Consider the following 19,413-nt stretch of genomic DNA (forward strand, 5'->3'; position numbering starts at 1 on the left):
ATCATGGCAGCTAATGTTCTAAAATAACATTATAGAAATACCTGGCCCCAAATAAGCCACTGGGAAACAAGCTATCTAAAAGTTAGCTTGCCTTCACTTTGTTCTGTATGAATATCAAATGCATCTGGTAAGCCGAATCGCAGCCATTCTGGCTTTATTGAAAAAGGAGGTTAAAATAATAGTTAGCTGGTTGTGGGACCTGAGAGTCCTGTCTTTCATGTTGTATTTGAAAGACTTTTAAAACAAATCTTAACACATCTGGTGATTAGGAGGGTGACAGCTAAAAGCTGTTGGTAATGGACAAATGAATGATCACAGATTGAAAGGATGGGTCTCCTCTACCCAGTGTGCATCAAGCACTAAGACAACTACTGTAATTTCTTTGTCAGCAATACAAGCAAAATTAACTTCAGAGGATGGAAGCTTGGGGATTATGCTAGTTACTGTTAAAGGGAGAACACCTTTGTAGCATCACTGTTTGTGTGTCTTGGGTTTAAAAACAAGACATTGTCACAGATACACATGTATCAAGAAATTTCTACTGTGGTTTTATAATAATGAAAAATGTTTCTAAAGAGAGGCTTCTCATTAGCCTACTTCAGTGTTAAAGCTGCTTCTTGTACAAAACTCTGGCTGTTCCTCTTTGTCTTCCCTAGCCGTCATGTTTCATATTGAGACTTTACATAATGGAATCTCCCAGGGGTTCTGATCAGGGGTTTATCGATGCTACCAGGTTCTACTCTCGTATGTAAAGAAATGGCAAAATAAAACCCACCAGACAATTGAGTAAGGGTTGTTTAGGGTTGCCATAACTCTAGTTGAAAACTGGTCCCCTTTTGGCAGTGGTGATGGGGCAAGCTGTTTGCTCCATCTGATAAAAAGAGATCAATTAAGATATCTCTTATGTAACGTGCACCTTACGAAACTGAATCCTGTGTCTACTGCACTGAACAGTGATTAACAAATTGCAAAATACAAATGGAATCTGAAGAGAAGATGCCTTACGTAACTCAGTGTTAAAATTGGTACCGAAGAGAAACCATGCAGTAATCGGGAATTGAGAGCTGTGGTACCAGTAGTGTTTAGAGTATCTGCAAAGATGAAAAGGTGACATCTGTAGGTGCTGCATGGAATGGAATGTGATCTAATTGAATTGTGGGATGGACGGCTAATCTGAATTGATGTTGTAGTCAAGGTGAGTAAATGGAATGAACATATGTGGCTCTTAAATAAGGAATGCTGTGGTCTTGAACATAGCATGGTTGGCATATGTGGTAGGATAGCAACAATAGTTACCCTGATTTTATTTTGTATCTCAGCGGTAATTTAAACAAAATAAATAGCAAAGAAAACACCATACTTTGCAAAAAGATGCATTCATGGGAGAGGTACTTGGCTGCATACTTTGCTTAATTAAATAAAGTAACCAGGGATGCACTCGTAAATAGGTACTAACAATCCCTTTTACTGTTTGAGAAACTGTTTCCCTTACTCTAGACCTAGCATCCTTATGAAGTCTTCTGAAACAAGACCCTACCATACCATGAGAGCTGGGGAAAGTTTGAGATGGGACTGGTGTGGAAAGGAAGGGAGATCCTCAGACACGGTTTTGGAGAACAGACTTGGAAACTGCCATGCTGCCCAATGTCCATATCCTTACCTTGAGGTGATTAGCTCACTCTCCTGGTCTTTTACATCTGGTCCTCCAATAAACACAGTTTTGTTCTCTTCAAGCTCTGCCAGCAGTTTATTTGAAAGGTATATCATTCTGAAACCTAAAATTGTTTAGCCTGGGTTTCTTAATGTTTTGGCTGTTTTACTTTGGACCCTATTGTGAAGTTCAGTTATTTTCCTTTTTTTTGGAATATAGGCATCTAGAGATGAACCCAGAGGTTAGTTTGATCCGCTGTAGCAGTGCTTCAGAACTGACAACAGAACATCAAGCGTAGCAGTTTTACACTTGACTTTGTACAATGCTGTATATACAACTATTGATCATTACTCTTTTGAAAGTGTTCTTAAACAGCAACCACAGAATGCTTGTCATGGCTTTTTTATGACCTGTTTTTGCTTCCTGTTCATCTAACAAGGTTACACATCATGCTTAAAATAACCACTTGCTTTATTTGTATTGCAGCAATCCCCAAAGGATTGAGGACCCCATTGTGCTTAGAGATGGCAAAGATATGAAAACAAGATTCCTAACACTGAGACTAGTTTTAAAAGGCTATTAGACTACTTGCTGGGTGGTACTTGGCACTACTCTGGCTCAATACTGCTTTGACAGATCCTGTTCAAATAGATGAGAGAAATGCTGCTGTGGCTTACAGGGTTCAAGATAAGGTATAGACAGGGCCCAGCTCCACATACCATGAAGACAGTGGCCATGTTATCAGTATAGTCATAGCTGTTCTTATAAGAGTCTGCTTTGGCATGTTGATTAGCAAAGTGTGTGTGTGTGTGTGTAAATATATATGTATGTGTGGTCTGTTTTTTTTTTTTTTTAAAGACATCCACAAAATGATTTTGCGGGGGTAAGGGCACTTCACAGACACTTTCAATCCATGTACTTGTATTCTAAATTATGTAATAGATCAAAGGGGTGCACTTGATCTATACAGGGCAGAAATGCCCCTTACTGGAACTCTTCAACTCCATAGTGCTGCTGTGTTCAAAATGTGCTATCCTTTGTATAGCATAGGAGACGGGGTGCCAGAATGTGGGTTCATGGGGCCATGGCCCCACCACTTTTACTGGCCATAAGGGTGAATGGTAGATATGGGGGGGGGGGAAAGATGGGGGAGCCTTGAGGGAAGGGGTGCCATGGGGGGGCCATCGTTTGGGCACTGGTGACCTCCCCCCACTTTTAGGAAGCTTTCCACCGCTCGTGATAGGAGGAAACTTACACCCATGCACACTGTAACTTTAGCTTCTATAACTCTTTCAAGGTCAGTAGTGTAGTTATCAGTTTCCCATAGCTTACTGCCTCCATTAAAATGTAACTTGGGTGACTGACTGCAGTGCTTTCCCCTCTGGTGCCCCCAAACCAAATTTGTGAGTGACCTTAGATTTCATCTTTGCTGTACAGCCAGTTCTTTGGTTAATAGATTGTGAATCCTTCAGACAGGGATCATCCTTACCTCTGCCTAGCAAATGAGCCGCTGGCTTTGGTCAGGGTTTCTGAGTGCTGCTGTAAACTTAGTGGTAGTAAAATAGTTTTAAATGGGGCACAACTGCTGCTTTGGGCATGGCAAATGAGCAATACTAACCACAAGGAATATCCTTTCTCCAGTAAATCTTGTCATATAATTTTAGTCTTGAGTTGCCGATTCAAAGGCTCTCATGGTACCATACATTTTTAGGTGGCCCATGAGTGAGAATCTCTCAGTTGCAATGGCACTTACAGACCCAGGGTCTCTTCTCCTTGGATTCTGGAGCAGGAGGAGAGATTCTGTTGGTGGAGAAAGTGAAGTCGCTTCAGGTGGACCTTGTTCACTTAAATCTGAATGATTTCTTCTTCAGCTAGTTTCTCTGATGCTGGAGGTTGGTACCTTAAACGTACTTTGGGATGCTTCAGGAACTTTAAGGAGTGTGGCTTCAAGTGTTTGAATTTTTCCAAGCTGCAGGCCACCAGACAGATACCGACTAGCTATTCTGTAGATTTCAGTAAGCGCTGTTTTACCTTTTATTGCTGAGGTGTGTTGGCCTCATATGGTTGGCTGTGGAACTGATATTTTCTTAATGATTTCACTTATACTTTTAACTTCTGTCTTGGGTGCCTAGAATATAGAGAAGGTGTTTTTTAAAAATTCTGTATTGCTTGATTGATAAAACCAAAACTGGCAGTATAGGGAATACAGTTGTATTCCGAAATGAGATGAGCCATAGGTAGTGCACAACTTGGCTTTGCATAGAAATGGATAACTGCAAGAGTGAAGGTGAAATTCTGCCCCATTTATGCACTAACGATCTCTAAGTGAATGTCAAAGAAGCCAGTGCAAGTACAGTGTGTAGCAGAAACTCTAGCTCTTTTTTCTCTTTCTTTTTCTTTTTTTTTTTTTTTAAGTGGATGGGTGCATGTGTGAGTTGATTTGTAATCTGTGAAGAAATGCCCTCAGCAAACTAGACTTGTTTTGCCAAGTAGTTGTGACTCTGAGTTATAAAATCCATTTTGGTGAGACACTCTTGGTCCTGAATCGGCTATTTTCATCAAAAAGCTAAATAGGACCCACGTGTTTGGAAGCTTCCCTATGGGTACTTATTTGAAGTTTGTCCTATAACATCAACTGATGTGGTGTAAATTCCCCCAGTAAAATCAGCATAATTGCTTTTGCCGTAAGCGCACTTCATCATCTGCAGTACTCTGGATTTGGTTCACTCGTTTCCTAGTAAATAGCTTTAAAGATTATCTGACATACCAGTGACTTATTACGGAAATTGGGGTTTCAGATTCCCCCATCATCCTGAACCTTTCTATGCTGACCAACTGCATCTGTGTCCTCTGAGTGCTGTGTGAACCTTCCCTTTGATTTTTTTGCCCCAAGTATCTTTCAGTCTCTTGGTATGGCAAAAATAGTACTGTCTGGTGCAGTTTATATTTCAGCTTGGTGAATGCAATTTTAATTTTTTTTATAATTTTGACCGATACTATTTTTTATTTTAAGCATTTTTATTTTTATCAATTTAAATTTTCAGTTGTTTAAAACCCATAATTTTGTGTGTTTTTTCCCCTATTTTTATTGATGTGAATTTTCACACTTGCGGGAAATTGTGTGAGACAACAGTGATTGACTTTTTAAATCTCAATGTCTGCAATGTCACATGTCAAAATATATAAAGTAAATTTCCTCAACTTTAAGTTCTCAAACAGCATTTTTCTTACTTTGCCTGTTTGTAAATTTCAGTTATTATTGATAGAAATATTTTTTCATGTGTGTACAGTGAAATCAACGTTTACCAACCATTACTGATAAAAATGTAATCTTTCCAAACCTTTTTTATATTTATAGAAGGACAGTCCTTAATGAGTTTACTGTTTAGAGGTTTGTTTGAATTGTTTTGCTATCTCAGTCCAGTGTAGGCACAGCACAGAAACCACCTTCATAATTAAGCCCCTGATGATAGACTGGTATCACATGTGCTATGGATGTCTTTTGTCTATGGTGTAAGTTCCAAGTTTGCTCTGAGCATGCATACTCTAGTCAAGAGTTGACACTGTATTATGGTAGGTTTCAGAGTAGCAGCCGTGTTAATCTGTGTTCGCAAAAAGAAAAGGAGTACTTGTGGCACCTTAGAGACTAGAGACTAACAAATGCATCCGATGAAGTGAGCTGTAGTTCACGAAAGCTTATGCTCAAATAAATTGGTTAGTCTCTAAGGTGCCACAAGTGCTCCTTTTCTTTTTGTGTTATGGTAGTTTGATTTAATTCACTGGCTCAATCACTTACACTGACTATAACAAATTAACTTGTTGAATGGATGCTGGTCACTGATAGATGTTATGTGCAGGAAGAAGGATGAGAATATACAAGCTTGTAGCACCAGGCATGTTCTGATCCACTCAGTAATTCATCTTCTTTAGGCTGCTGTATTCTAACCTTATTGATGTCTTGGTGAGAGGTGTGGGGGTGAGTGTGCAAGAGCATACATATACTTGTGATAGCTTTCCACACTAGTCAAGGAAAGTCTGGAAGAATCCTTACAAATTGTTTGTTTGAACATGTCTTCACAAGGTCCTGCTGTATTGAGTGTTACAGCTGCAGTGATGACTTTGTGTGCGGTGTTTGAGTTTGATATGTTCATGCTAGGTCTTGGTGGAACAAGCTTGCATTCCAATCTAAGGTGCAGTAGGTCTGTAAGTATGCTAAGATATGATTCACTTCTTGCTTTGTCTCAGAACTTTCAAACCCAATGTTTTGTAAGCTGCTACCCAGAGTTGGCTGAAATTTTCAGTGCAGTTAGTGCTGAGGCTAGTCTGATGTGGGTATGAATTCTGGAAAGGCATAAACCACAAAATTAGCCTTTTTTGGTATTCAAGATGCAGCTTCAAGTTTTTCAATAGAAGAAATGAATCATTTCTCAATATCTGAGGGTTTTATACTGCTACCCATCACTGAGGGCCATCTGGGTAAAATCAGTACCAATAGCTAAGTCCCTAATGGAGTTTTGAGCACTCTTCCATTTTCAGGGTCAAATCTTTGTTTGGGGAGTCGGGGACACGTCAAAGGTGGAAGATGTTCATATTGTGAGCCTCACTTTTATGGTGGAAAGTTTTTTCTTAATAAAAGTAAGACTTATTGAGCGTTGCTGTTGTACACTTGATGATCTGAATTATGGACTGGTAAACCTCACAGCTTTTTGTTTTTGCTTAGACACTTAATACCTAATTAACAAAGTGTGCTGCCCCTAATCTGAATGATGTTAGTAAAATTAGATTAATGGATAGCTATTGTAATGTAGGCTAAAATAATAGCCCTCTTTGTCAAATGTTAACAGATTTAAGTTAGTAGTATTGGGAAATATTTCCCAATATCAGAGGACTCATTGTTTCCTCAGGATTTGAGGTGCTGAACACAATAGCTGTTGGTTTAAGCAGGTTCCCTTCATAGCAAACCTGTTACAAAACAACACATAAACTGGCCATCTGGTCTATGGTGGCTTTTTAGAGATTCTACTGAAGACCTTTTAGATGGTGTTGATAACGCAGTTTTCCTATGGAAAAGATTGTATTAAATGCTGTGTATGCTTACAAAAGCATCAAGGAACCGGGGGAAAGTGTATTTGTAATTGTTGAAGTCAAGGGGAATCTTGTACATATATCTAGGGGGGTGATGGTCCAGACTGTGCATAGAAAGGGCCATTTTTATAAGTAGTTTTGAAATGGTCTGAATCCCACATAGTGGATTTTCTTCCTGTGCTTTCAGTGAGACAATGTACTTTCCTGAAAGTGCAGCCTGTGAAACGTGTAGTCTAAGGCCATGTTTACGCTTCGCGGAGATGGAAGCTCGATTTTTATCGGGTCTAGTGAAGACTCGCTAAATAGGGAGCGCTCTGCAGTCAGGTTGACTCACCTTACTCCTCTTGTTCCGGTGGCGTACCGAAGTCGACGGGAGAGTTTCTCCTGTCAACACAGCATGGTATAGACAACACAGTAAGTCGATCTAAGCTATGTCGACTCCGGCTACTTTATTCACGTAGCTGGAGTAGCATAATTTAGGTTGACTTACCCCAGTAGTGTTGACAAGGCCTAAGACTATTATACGCATGTCTGATTCAATTTGATGTATGGAAACTTCCTTAGGTCACCCTATTAAAACTTCTAGTGTGTTCAAAGCCCGCTCTCTTTCTTTTTAACTAGTCGTACTTCATATGTCCACCAGGCATATGATCAAGGCTCTTCCATTTATGAAACGAACTTGCTGCTCAAGTATTGGCATGTGGTATTCATGGTGGTGTTGCATTGCTGATCTGATTATCAATTGAAGGATGAACAATTAAAAGCTCTGGAACATTAGCATCACATCATTTCTCAATGCTCTCCCAAAGTATTGGGGTGTGCTTAGTCTCTTGTAGGTGAAAATGTTATGAAACGCATTGAGTCTTGTGAGAAGTGTGTCTCTGAAACTAAACCTAATTCCTGAGCCTTATCAAGACGCATGTTACCTAGTGTCCTTAATGCTGCATAACTTTTGTTATGTTGAGCTTATGCTCAAATAAATTGATTAGTCTCTAAGGTGCCACAAGTACTCCATAACTTTTGTATGTGATACTTACAGGAATCACTTGACCTGACACTGAAGTGCAGACCCTTGGGGATACAACAGCTGTTTAAACACTACCACTCTATAGTAACTTAGGGCAGGAAGTAGAAGAAATCCATATCCAATGGAAACTCAAAAGGGAATTATTAGGTGAGCAAACAACTACTCAAGTTAGAGTTGGACCAGGATACCTGGGCAATGCTCCCGGCTCTTCCAAAAATTGGGTTCTGTAGTTTCCCAGTGGTCAGGACCTACAAGTTAAGTCCACGATGCTCTGTCTGGCTGCACAGCAACCACTTGGCATAGGGTACCGGTTCATTTTCGACAGGGCGGTAGTGACAAAATAGATGGCATTATTTCTGCAGCATTTTGTTTCTTCCTTTGATGTTTACCAACCAGGTATTGACAAACTTTTGCTACTAGACTTATAAGAGCTTACCGGATAAGATGTAGGTGTGATTTATGATCTGCTTCTGTGAGCTATTGGAAAAACCAAGTTAATTTGACAGTTAAGATTACATCCAGCACAACCTAAAATACAAATCAGACAATTAAGCATCACTTGTTGTTCATAAATATGGCACTCTATTTTCCCTAAAGAACAGCATTTTGGACCCAATCTGGCTTGTTCTCCATGTTTTTTCTATGAGCAGCAATTCTGTAACGTTCCTACAGTAAAATGCGGTATTGATGCAAGAGAAGTCCTGAGAAGGGTTTTTATTTTTGTACATGAATATATAATTAAGAGAAACAGCCCTTGCTCTGTGATCTTTTGTGTAGATGAACTGGATATCCCAGCTCTGCGTTTCTCTTAAATGTCCTCTTCAGACTGATTATAGTGGCAGAGGTTTTAACCACAGATACCAGGCAGCTGTTAAACTTCCTGCTTCTAGGTTGTCTTGTATCACAACGCACACCACAAATGACAGAATGGAAGCAAAGGTAATTTTAGGGAAGAATATCTGACATCCAGGATGCAAACGTCTCTTCTGTACCGATCTTGTGCTGCAAGCTGTTTGTCAGAACAAACTTTTCTTTTTAAAGTGGGTCATTGTAGGGCAGTTGCTTTTACAAGGGGTTCTCAAACTTCGACCCCCTTCTGACGATAAAAATTACTACACGACCCGGGGGGTGGGGGGGGAACCAAAGCCCAAGCCCCACTGACCGGGGGGTTGGGGGGCAGTGGGACAAAGCTCAAGTCCTAGGGCTTCAGCCCCAGGCAGGGGGGCCTGTAACCTGAGTCCCAACATGCAGGCCTGAAACCCTCAAGCTTCAGCCTCGGATGGTGGGGCTCAGGCTTTGGCCCTGGACCCCAGCAAGTCTAAGCCAGCCCTGGCGACCCCATTAAAATGGGGTTGTGACCCACTTTGAGGTCCTGACCCACAGTTTGAGAACCGCTGCTTTTACTATAATGTGTAAAATAACAGTGTATGACACTTGTAAAGTGGTGGTGGATGGTGCCACACAAATGCCTCAAACTTGCAGACTGAAAAGTAGCAGATGTTAAGTGAACAAGCCTTTTCTCCCCGCTGGCAATATTGGGTCACTTCTGTGGCTGCTTCCCTGTTACTCTCTAAATGTATATTAGATGGTATGCAAATAAGATTCTTTGCTGGCTGCTAGAGCAAAATTTAATTGCAAGGCTGCCTACTTCTCAGGGCTGGATAAATTACAGTTGGATAAGGGGCTGGACAGCATCCGCCTGCTCATATGGAAAACTACTTAGACTCTGACAAGGCTTTTGCAATACTAATGTAAACATTTTAAAAATCTATCCACTGAGTTTAAAATTACACAAAGCTTATCTAGAAAACCTGATCAGTTCATGTGTAGCATTGGCATTTCACTTGTTCAGGAACATATCCTCTTGCAGCTTGACAACATCATGCATTTTGCTACCATCAAGTAAACAAATTTATTTTGCATATCAGTATTTCACTGATGCCATCTGCTAAGAAATCTAGATTCAGGTAAGGGAATTGATTAACTGGAAAAATGGTTTGTGGAAGTCTTTTCTGTTTTGATGTTGGGCCTGTGTTGTAGCAATGAAATCTTACCAAAACAAAGCGCTCTAAACTCAAGACTTGAATTGAACGCTCGCCTTGAATTTTAGCTGCTCTGTATCTGCAGGAATGTAAATTATGTGAGCCGACCAACAAGAAAAAATAAATAGTTTTGCTGTACCCTTTCCTGAAACTCTCCTCTCCTGATTGTGATGTCTCACTTAATCGACATCAGCAGTGGATTAAGGCCCCCAGATTCTGCACTTCCACATCAAGTTCTATGTTGTAGTAGGAAATTGCTAGCAAGGCATGAATTAAATTCTACCTTTTTTGTGCACGTCTTTCACACACTCACTGTAGGTGTAAGGCTCTTGTCCTGAACTTTTATGATGTCCATTTTATTTGTGGACAGTGAGGTTGTCCATGCTTATCTTAGAGCTAGAGAATTTTCTTTTCTGTCCCTACAACCCATTACAAACACTGCATTGTAGCAATTCTCCCTTCTGGCCTAGGGCGCCTTCCACCACTTCTTTGTTGGGGACAGTTGCTAGAGAATTATGAGAGGGAACTAAGCATGCTGTCTTTGTATTAAACTGTCACTGGGAGGTCAAGCTAGTTCTAGCACAGAAAATGACATCCCCCTCCCCCCTTCAATTCAGTCTTGTGACAACTGTTTCTAATTACAAATACTTGATGAGATTAAGAGGACAAGTTTGGGTTAGGTGCCATAGAGCAGCAGGTTTGGAATCTGCCCGCTTGAGTTTTATTTTTGGCCTTGAGGGTTTAGCCCAAGGTTGCAGTCTAGCCACCTGTACAACAGTGGTACTTGATGTAAGTGACAAGGGGGTTGTGTGGCTTAATGGCTTGCATGGCGATTGAGACTTTTTTGTTTAGGGGTCTAAATCTAAGCATATGAGTTTTTAAAGTCTCAGGCGCAAATCAAAAATATTACATAAAGAGCTACTTGAAAAGGTGGTTTTATGCCTTCTACTTCTCTCTTCTCCAGAAGACTTCCTTGATGCTGGAGGGTTAATTTTGGTTAAGTGCAGAGAGGCACAGTGATAGGTGGAGTTCTCCCTTCCCCCATCTTTAATCCAGCAGTATGCTGGAGATGTTACACTCCTCTTGCCAGTGGTAAATGCAAACCCCATTGGCATTCCTTAACACTTGCAAAATGTGGATGGTTTATAGTCATCAGCCTGTGTGACTAGTGCAGATAGGGTTTTTTGTTTTTTGTTTTTTTTTTAATCTTTAAACTGACTTTGGCAACAGAAGTCTGAGAGAAACTTGACCAAAATAGGTAGTGACTTTCCTCCAAACTTTCCTGTTTGTAAGGATTTTATTCAATATAGAGCATCATCCTGTATGGAGTGTTATAGAAAGCATATCCCAGCATGCTTTAGAGTTGAACAGGAGAGAAATGGAGATGTAGAAGGGAAGAAAATATCTGGTAGGTTTGTAGAAATATTGGCAACTTTTGGTAGGGCTCTTTGTTCTATGCTCTGCACTGGCTTTACGCTGCCTTTTTTTTTTTTTTTTTTTAATTGAGGAATAGGCACTAGACAGGCCCATGTCTAGGTGTTGGCTGCTGCTGCTCCTGAAGTCTTGTGGTTACACGAGAATCTTGGCATCCATGTAAAACAGCAAGTTTCTAGCCCTCATGGCTATGAAAAAAAACTTGAAAATGTGACTTAAGTGTAACTGATTCAGGGATGTCTGCCTGAGACCATAGTTCTGAGTGTAGTAAACGGTCCCATTCATCTCATTATGGGGTTACCAATATGCAGTGGTCCTCGGGGTACGGGGGGGGGGTACACTACCACTACCCCATCAAGTGAGGCTGTGGGTACACCTACACCACAAAATAAAGAACCGTTGCACTGAGTCTGAGCCTGGGTCAGCTGACTCTGCTCATGCTACAGGGCTTAAAAGCAGTGTAGATGTCTGGGTTTAGAGTAGAGCGTAGACGAAGATACCTGTCTGGGTTTCAGAGCCCAAGCTCCAGTCTGAGCCCAGACATGTCTACACTACTATTTTTAGCTCTGTAATGTGAATCTGAGTCAGTTGACCTGGGCTCCGAGACTTGCTGCCACAAGTTTTTGCTGTGTAGATGTACGCTGTGGGAGGAGAGGAGTGTGGTGAGTCTGGCCACTCCATCCTGACTGCTGGCTTAAGTGTTGAGTGTCCCAGCCCTGCCTTTTAGGGGCAGAGGACGCTTGTTGACAGTGGGAGTGAGGGCAGAAAGGTCTGCCATGCTGCTGCCCCAGCCTCTTGGGTGCGGGTGAACGTGGCAGGGGCTCTACCATGGCTACTCCAGGACGAAAGGGCAGGTCTGTAGCATGGTGGTGGGACTCCATTTCATGCTGTATCTCGGGATCCAGGTTATCTTACTGGCAAGTGTTGGATTAAGACAAAAGCATACTTACTCCTTTAAATGTCTAGTCAAGCAAATAATCAGGACTCCATAAACTTCTGGAAGAATCAGCAGAGTGTGTTTTGTTTTTGTTTTTTTTTCTTCTTCCCAAAGTTTCAGTGCTCTTGTGAAATGTTGTATAACTGCCATATGACCTCAGAGGTTCCGTTTGTAAAAGGGTTTTCTGTCCTTTTGTTAATAAAGTAGCATATGAGAGATTTGGTCCATAAAACTTCTACAATAACATGTTCATTTGACCTAGATATTTGTAGTAACTCTCAAGCCAAATCTGAAATCCAGTGCACTTCAGCATTTTGAACAATATCATGTATATTATATGCAACATCTTTGAATGGAAGCAGATTCAATTGGGTGCTCCTCTTGGACAAAAAGGCTGAAATGAAATTAAAATAAAAAACAAGGCCCTGTACTTGGACACAGAAATGCAGTAGTTTAGAACGTATATTCCCAAGCAATAGTTAGGCAAGATTGTAGCAGGAATATATGCCAAACAACTGTTTTTGAGCATAATAGTATGATGGATAAAGGTGTGTTGTTTTTTTTTTTGTTTGTTTGTTTTTTTTTACTGAGTCTCCCCCCGCCCCCTTTCCCCTCCTAAGTCTGGCCTTGTTAGCTCTTGCTGGCTGGACAGTTAAATCCATCTGTAACACTGGACTTGTTTCAATCTAATTTAAGGCCTTTCCTCTAACCTAGAGTAGATTGAATGGGGGAAAAAGTCAAAAAGGTCAAACAAAGTACGAACACCAAGTCTGTATTTCGTTTGACTAGTGTAGTGACGTTGACCACGAGGCCCCAAGGCAGGAATCTGAATCCTGGCTTAGCAATTGACATGCTCTGTAGCTTTGGGGAAGTCGCCTAAACTTTCTATACCTCTGTTTCCTAATGGGGATGGTTATCCCATTCATCAGATAAGGATGGATTGTATAGTATTGGAAAGATGGAGAAAATGCTATATAATTGCTTAAGGTGCCTATCGTTATAGTATTTGGACTACACTAAAGAAACTGTAGGAGAGGAATCGGACTTTTGTCAATGATTGAAGGTGCTGCTACGGTGATCCATGGCTGTTCCTCCCACTCACTTCTTAAAGGAATCTTGCAATGTGACCTGAAGATGCAGGAATTGGACTCTGCCTGACTCTGTGCCATGGTATTTGACTACTCAAGCTTCTTCAGTGGGAATGCCCTGTCTGACTGCTCTTGAGAAGGCCACTTGTAGCTTCCTGAAGACCATGTGGATCAAAATAAGGAAGAGTGCATTGTAATGTGGCTTTGCCCTTGGCCCACAAGTAGAGGGTGACGGCACTAGCTTTACTGGTGCTCAAAGATTGAAAAACATTCCTGGACAGTGCTGCAAGGAATAAGAAATGTCATCCATTCATCTTAGTATTAATTATCTCTGACCTTGGATGTTGCCTGCTTTGCTACAGAGAAATCAACTCTCTAGCCTTCGCTGTAAGCTAGTGCAGTGTCACGCTTTTGAAATGACTAATGACTAAATGACACTGTAAAACTATTGTAGCTTGTATGTTTTTTTTTTTTTTTTTTTTGTTACTGGGCAATAAGACATACTATGTAACCTGCATAGAAACTGCTGCATTCCATCTGGTGGCTTTGGCTGTCCCAGAAGGCAGTGTCTTTCCAGGTGACTAGACTATCTTAAATTGCAATTAAATTAAAGCCATGAAAACAAAGCTCTTATCAATGCATTAGATTCTGGTATTCCATCAAGGAAAGCTGGTCTGAGCTGAGTTTGTCTATAGATGAATGAATCTGTTGTCCAATAACTTAGGATCACACTGCATATGCTCCTACATGGGCCATTAATACAACCGCGGGGCAATTTGTTAGACCTTACTATTTGAAACAGTTTTTATAACATACATTTGACTTTTTATACTACCATTGTGCTTCATTAGTAAGCTGCTATTGTGAGCCACTTGCATTTTCAGTGGAAAGATGAAAATTATAAGGCCATTTGGGAATTAACTGTGAACTCGAATCAGGATGGCTGGCAAGATAACACTCAAACAGCATGAGCATTCACTCTCTGAATCTGCTCAGGTTTCTAGAAACAGGTGATCACAAGTTACCTTGTAATGTGAGGACTATCCTTCCATTGTTCATAAAAAAGAAAGCTCTCTAGTACCCTTATGGGTGCACAAAGTGAATATATAGATACATGAACAAACCCAGAATAACTTGGAGATTCTTTAATCATAAGAAGTTGTTTCAGCTTTGAAAGCTTTCTTCTTTGCCGTTCCTTCCCCAAATTCACTTATGTTCTAAATCGATTTACCATGTTTGATGCCAGAGCTTGGTGCATTTTGTCATACGACACTACTTATCAGGGTGAAGTTCCTCCTCCTCCTCCACCCCTAACAAGTCTTGTGCATTCCATTAATTTCTATTTTAAGACTAACTCTAGATTGAATTGGATCTCTATCCTTTTTACAGACATCAGTAGCTTGTCCTGTTTTGATGCATTCATGGGATGGGGGTGGAGTAGAAGAAACTCTGTTCCACCTTCATAATTGGCTTGGCTCCATGCCAGAGTCTGAGGTGTAAACTGAGTCTCGTGCCTTTTACTTCTGCTGTCCCTAACTCGTGCTTTCTTTTGAAGTTTTTAAAAAGCACATCCCTGTGAAGTCTCTTCCCCCTTAATTGCAGAATCCGATTTAAATTTGCCTCTGTTTTGAAAACTTCTTGCATGGATATCCCATCCCCCCCCTCCCCCCCCGCCCCATCTCATGGATCTTGGCTCTTTGCTATTGACCACCAGTCTAGCACTCATCTCTTCCCTGTTTCTGTGTGTACTGTTGGTGCAAGAATCTTAACCTATGCAGATCCCACTACCTAGAAGAATCGTTCTATATATCAGTCTTTTCAAATCTCATTCAAAACATGGGCCAGATTCTGGGCTAGTTTAAATCACTATAGCTCTTTTGAACACAATGAGAATCTGGCCCCATATCAGTTTTTTTTTTCCCCTTCAATTTCTTATACTATCTAGAATTTCTCTGTAGTTGGATTTAGCGTAACTCAAAGGTCCTTAAGATGTGGTTTATAGGGCAGGCCGTATAGGACAAAATCATCTTGTACAAACCAGGAATTCAAAAGGGCCAAAACCAGTGCTGAGCAGTAACTCTTCAGTTATGCTGAGCATCTCATATTGGCCTTATTGTGTAAGCGGGGGAGCAGACAAAGTATAGATTAATGGATCAAGTATTCAAGTAATTCAGACTTCTCAAATGAGAAGGTGAGGGAGGGTATGGCAGCAAGAAATATCACAGCTGCTGTGTGGGAGATGCAGATATTTAATAGACAATCTGTAGTAATTTTGATTATAAAGCAGTTTAGATTAGATTAAAGTTCAAGTTAAATCATATGTAGTGTTTAAAATCCAGTATTTTTTCGTAAGTGATGAACTAATTTTGCATTTTGTGGCACTATTCTTACTCCACTCAACCTCCAGTATTGAAACAAAAGGCATATGTAAGAGGAGTGAAGAAATAAGGATCAATATGTGGCTACTTGCAACGACAATGTGGACCTTCTTCCCCCTCCCCAGGTCAACTATTTTGTGACTTTTATTTGTTCAGCCTGACCTTGACCTTCCCATGTACCCCTCCAACACTTTATCTATTAGGAAAAAGTCAGTCAGTGAAAATTTAAAGTAAAAGTAAACCCTAATTGTTTCAGACAATCTAACTGCAGCTCACTCGAACGACAATACAACATTTACCTCTGACAGCCAGTGAACAAGGTCTCTTACACTGCATCCTGTCTTATCCAGGTGTGAAAGCATTTAATTTCCTCAAGTTTTTGTAATGTATCAATATCTAGCCATGGGGGAAGCTTTACAGTAGCATTCCTGTAACTACTTTGATGTTACAGCCAGAATCTTCAGAAACTGTCACTTCTCATGTCAATGAGCTTAGGCTTTGAAGGTGAGCAAGCCTGTCTTTCTTGTAACCCTCTTGGATGTGTTACGCACTGTCGGGTGGTTTTAGTTTATCTGGGGTTGGGAGGAACTTCAACCAATTCATTGCTTGTTGGATATTTTTTTTTTTTTCCCCCTGGTGCATGGCTCAGGGCATTGCAGCTTGGGAAGCGCTTGCAAAATGCTTAATGGCATTCCTAATTCTGTCACTCCATCTTGTTTTGAAGCCCCAAGATGAAGCACTATTCTAGCACGCTTCAGTATGGTACATTACCACCAGTAAATGTAGGTGCCTCTTAATCATGTCAACCTTCCCAGTTTCCTCATCTCTCTTCTCAATAGGAAGAGCAAGGGGTGGCTTTTAACTTGCTGAGGAAAGACGATTAAAAACTTACTTTCATACGAAGGATGTCTGGGTGTTGGTTTTTCTTCAAGTACTTGCTGTAATAAGCTGCCAGTTGCTTTGCTCTGAACTCTTCTATGGAGGTTTAGAACACATCTTGAGGGATACTATAGAATAAGCTGATCTGTGAATTTCACATGCTGGGCCAAGGTGAGGGAATATATTGTAAAATTCTTTCTACCTTTACCTGCGTACAAGTCTCGAGGTGGTGGTCTAGCAGTTAAAATATGGGACCAGGTGCCAGTGCTCCTGGGATGTTGTTCTGGTCAAGTGACTTCCCTCTTAGGACCATTATCCAGCTTGCAAAATTGGGGTGGCTAGCCCAGGGATGTTAAGATTTGTTTAGTTTCTCTCCTGAGACTTTGTAGAAGTACAAAATTACAATTACAAAGATCATATGACATTTCTAATAGTTGTAGCTATTCATTCAACCACCTCCCCAGCCACAACCCAGGCTTGCCTGGATCTTGTCAAAGTGTTACCTCTTAATTCCAACTTAACTTTCTGTTCAATTGATTTAGTAAATACAGAAACAGTGGTGAGATCCTTCCTAACAAGACCATTGCATTTCATTTTGATGAAATTTAGGAACTTCTGCTGTTGGTATTAGGTCAATACAAGCCCTGAATGGGTTACATTAGTTTGAAGATGCAGAAGACTTTTAGGAAAAACTTTTTCACTAGGAGGGTGGTGAAACACTGGAATGCGTTACCTAGGGAGGTGGTGGAATCTCCTTCCTTAGAAGTTTTTAAGGTCAGGCTTGACAAAGCCCTGGCTGGGATGATTTAGTTGGGGATTGGTCCTGCTTTGAGCAGGGGGTTGGACTAGATGACCTCCTGAGGTCCCTTCCAACCCTGATATTCTATGATTTTAAGACAAGTAAATACTTAGTGTTATTAAACATGAGTGTCTGGCTGGGTTTCTGCTTTGCTTGTACAGGGCATGCACCTTTCTGAAGATAATGCTGTGCTGACTATAGATACAGAACTGTATGGCACGCATTCTATTGCGTATGTTAATCAGCATTCCTAATGCAATCTGTTTGTTTGAATTCTAGGACAATTGATTTCCTTATCCTTTCCCCGCCATGAAGAGGAGTACCTCCAACTGACAGTGAACTGGCACCCATGCCTTCTAATCCTTGGTCAGAACTGCAATGCCAAATGCCAATTACTAAACATGCTTTTGGGTGAGAAGCTGCTACCCACTACCAAAATAAGCAGTGAGGAGAACTGTAAGAGGCGGCGGATCCGTTTTACACATGGGACACAAACACAGATTAGTCTGGCGCTGCCTGGGCAGTATGAACTGGTGCATATGTTGGCAGCCCATCAAGGGCAATGGGACACAATACCAGAGGAGGACTTGGAAATCCATGGGGACAGTGAGGATCCAGCACACCAGATAGCAGAGCTGGAGGTGACGCTGCCTTACTTGCTACTAAAGGTACTGATCAGAGGCACACATGCTATTGGTGCTTGTACTTGTCATATTTAGTCTTATCAGAAGATGATAAACTTTATTGCACGTGAAAATGTTAAGATGTAAAACAATGTGAAGGAAGCTGGAAGAGGCAATATCTCCCCCCCCCCCCCCCCCCCCCCAGAGAAGCCTGGAAGTGTGGTGGTGATGTAACTGATAGGGTGCATGTGTATACCTATGTTTATTGCCCTAGCCACAAATAGATCACTTTTTTTATTACTACCCATCTCAAAAGACAAATTTAAACAGATGTGCCTTAAGCATTTCTTTAAACCTGAATGATTGCAGTCCCAAATACCTTCAGAATCTGCCTCCTGTCCAGAATGACTGAGAGAGCAGATGTGTCTCCTCCAAGTATGACTTGCTGCATAGCACTCGTGTCAGCCCTGTGGGCACAGCCAAAGCATTCCACATCCCAATTCTGTGTTGGGACAGAATGACTTAATGCTCTGTAAGGGCTGAGTACCTTCCGCTCCCAGGCAGCAATGTGAGTTGAGAACTATTGGCGCTTACTTGGTTCAGGTTTTATAACAGAGTGCCAAACCAGGTAAGGCTTTTTTAGGTGGTAACACCCACAGGTGTGTGTGTGGTCGTCCCCCCCCCAGTTCGGCTAGAGCAGGGACCTGAGAATCTGTTCCTAGTTTTGTCACAGCTGTGCTGTGACCTTGGGCAAGTCCCGTAACCTCTCGAAATATCCTCATCCGTAAGATAAAGATAATGCAGTCTTACCTCGGGAGTGTTGAGACTCCACAATTATTTAACACATGCTTTTAAAGACGAAAGGCTCATTTGCTGGGACTTACGTTCAAAAGCATTTACCATGTTGCGATATATTCTTATTCCTAGAACACAACGTGGTGACTGGCAAATATCTGCAGTGGGAGATACAGTAGTTTATATCTACTCTGTATCTGATCTGTTTCTCAGATCAGTAAGATTATCAATGTACATCAACAGAACAATAAAATAAGTCAGCATTTTCTGTCAATGAGCTACTTACAAACAAGTCTGGTGGGGAGCTGCCTTTCATCACTTCCAAGTCACCACATATATTGTATAAACCAGCCTACAGCTAAAGACCAAGTCAGCCTATGATCATTGAGTGTGGTTTTCGTTTAACTTTTTTTCCAATAGCCATGAGTGTTCATGTTGGAATATGTCATCATCTTTATACTGGATTTGTTGGGCATGTGATCATGTGATATATCCAGTGGAGTTAAGCTTGAAAGTGTTTAGTGTTAAACTCAAATACTTTAGTTACTTATTTGGTTAAATTTTTATATAGGACATCTGAGCATGGTGCAGCTCACAACCCTCTTGCAAATTTCTCATGCAAGTGACAAAGATCTTTGTTTGGCTTTGATTATATTTAGGACACGATGAAAACAG

The 19,413-nt window shown here is 41.0% G+C and overlaps 1 protein-coding gene across 2 annotated transcripts in view; it reads left to right on the top strand.

The window, feature by feature from the left end:
- The window catches only part of DSTYK (dual serine/threonine and tyrosine protein kinase), a 59,609-nt gene that overhangs the window by 3,822 nt on the left and 36,374 nt on the right, over positions 1-19,413 (top strand). For both annotated transcript variants that reach the window (XM_074936007.1, XM_074936008.1), the window contains exon 2: positions 17,600-17,988. In XM_074936007.1, the coding sequence (XP_074792108.1) occupies positions 17,600-17,988 (389 nt within the window). The remainder of the gene's footprint in view (positions 1-17,599; positions 17,989-19,413) is intronic.

Source organism: Natator depressus, chromosome 21 (genome assembly GCF_965152275.1).
Source record: "Natator depressus isolate rNatDep1 chromosome 21, rNatDep2.hap1, whole genome shotgun sequence".
Taxonomy (NCBI): Eukaryota; Metazoa; Chordata; order Testudines; family Cheloniidae; genus Natator; species Natator depressus.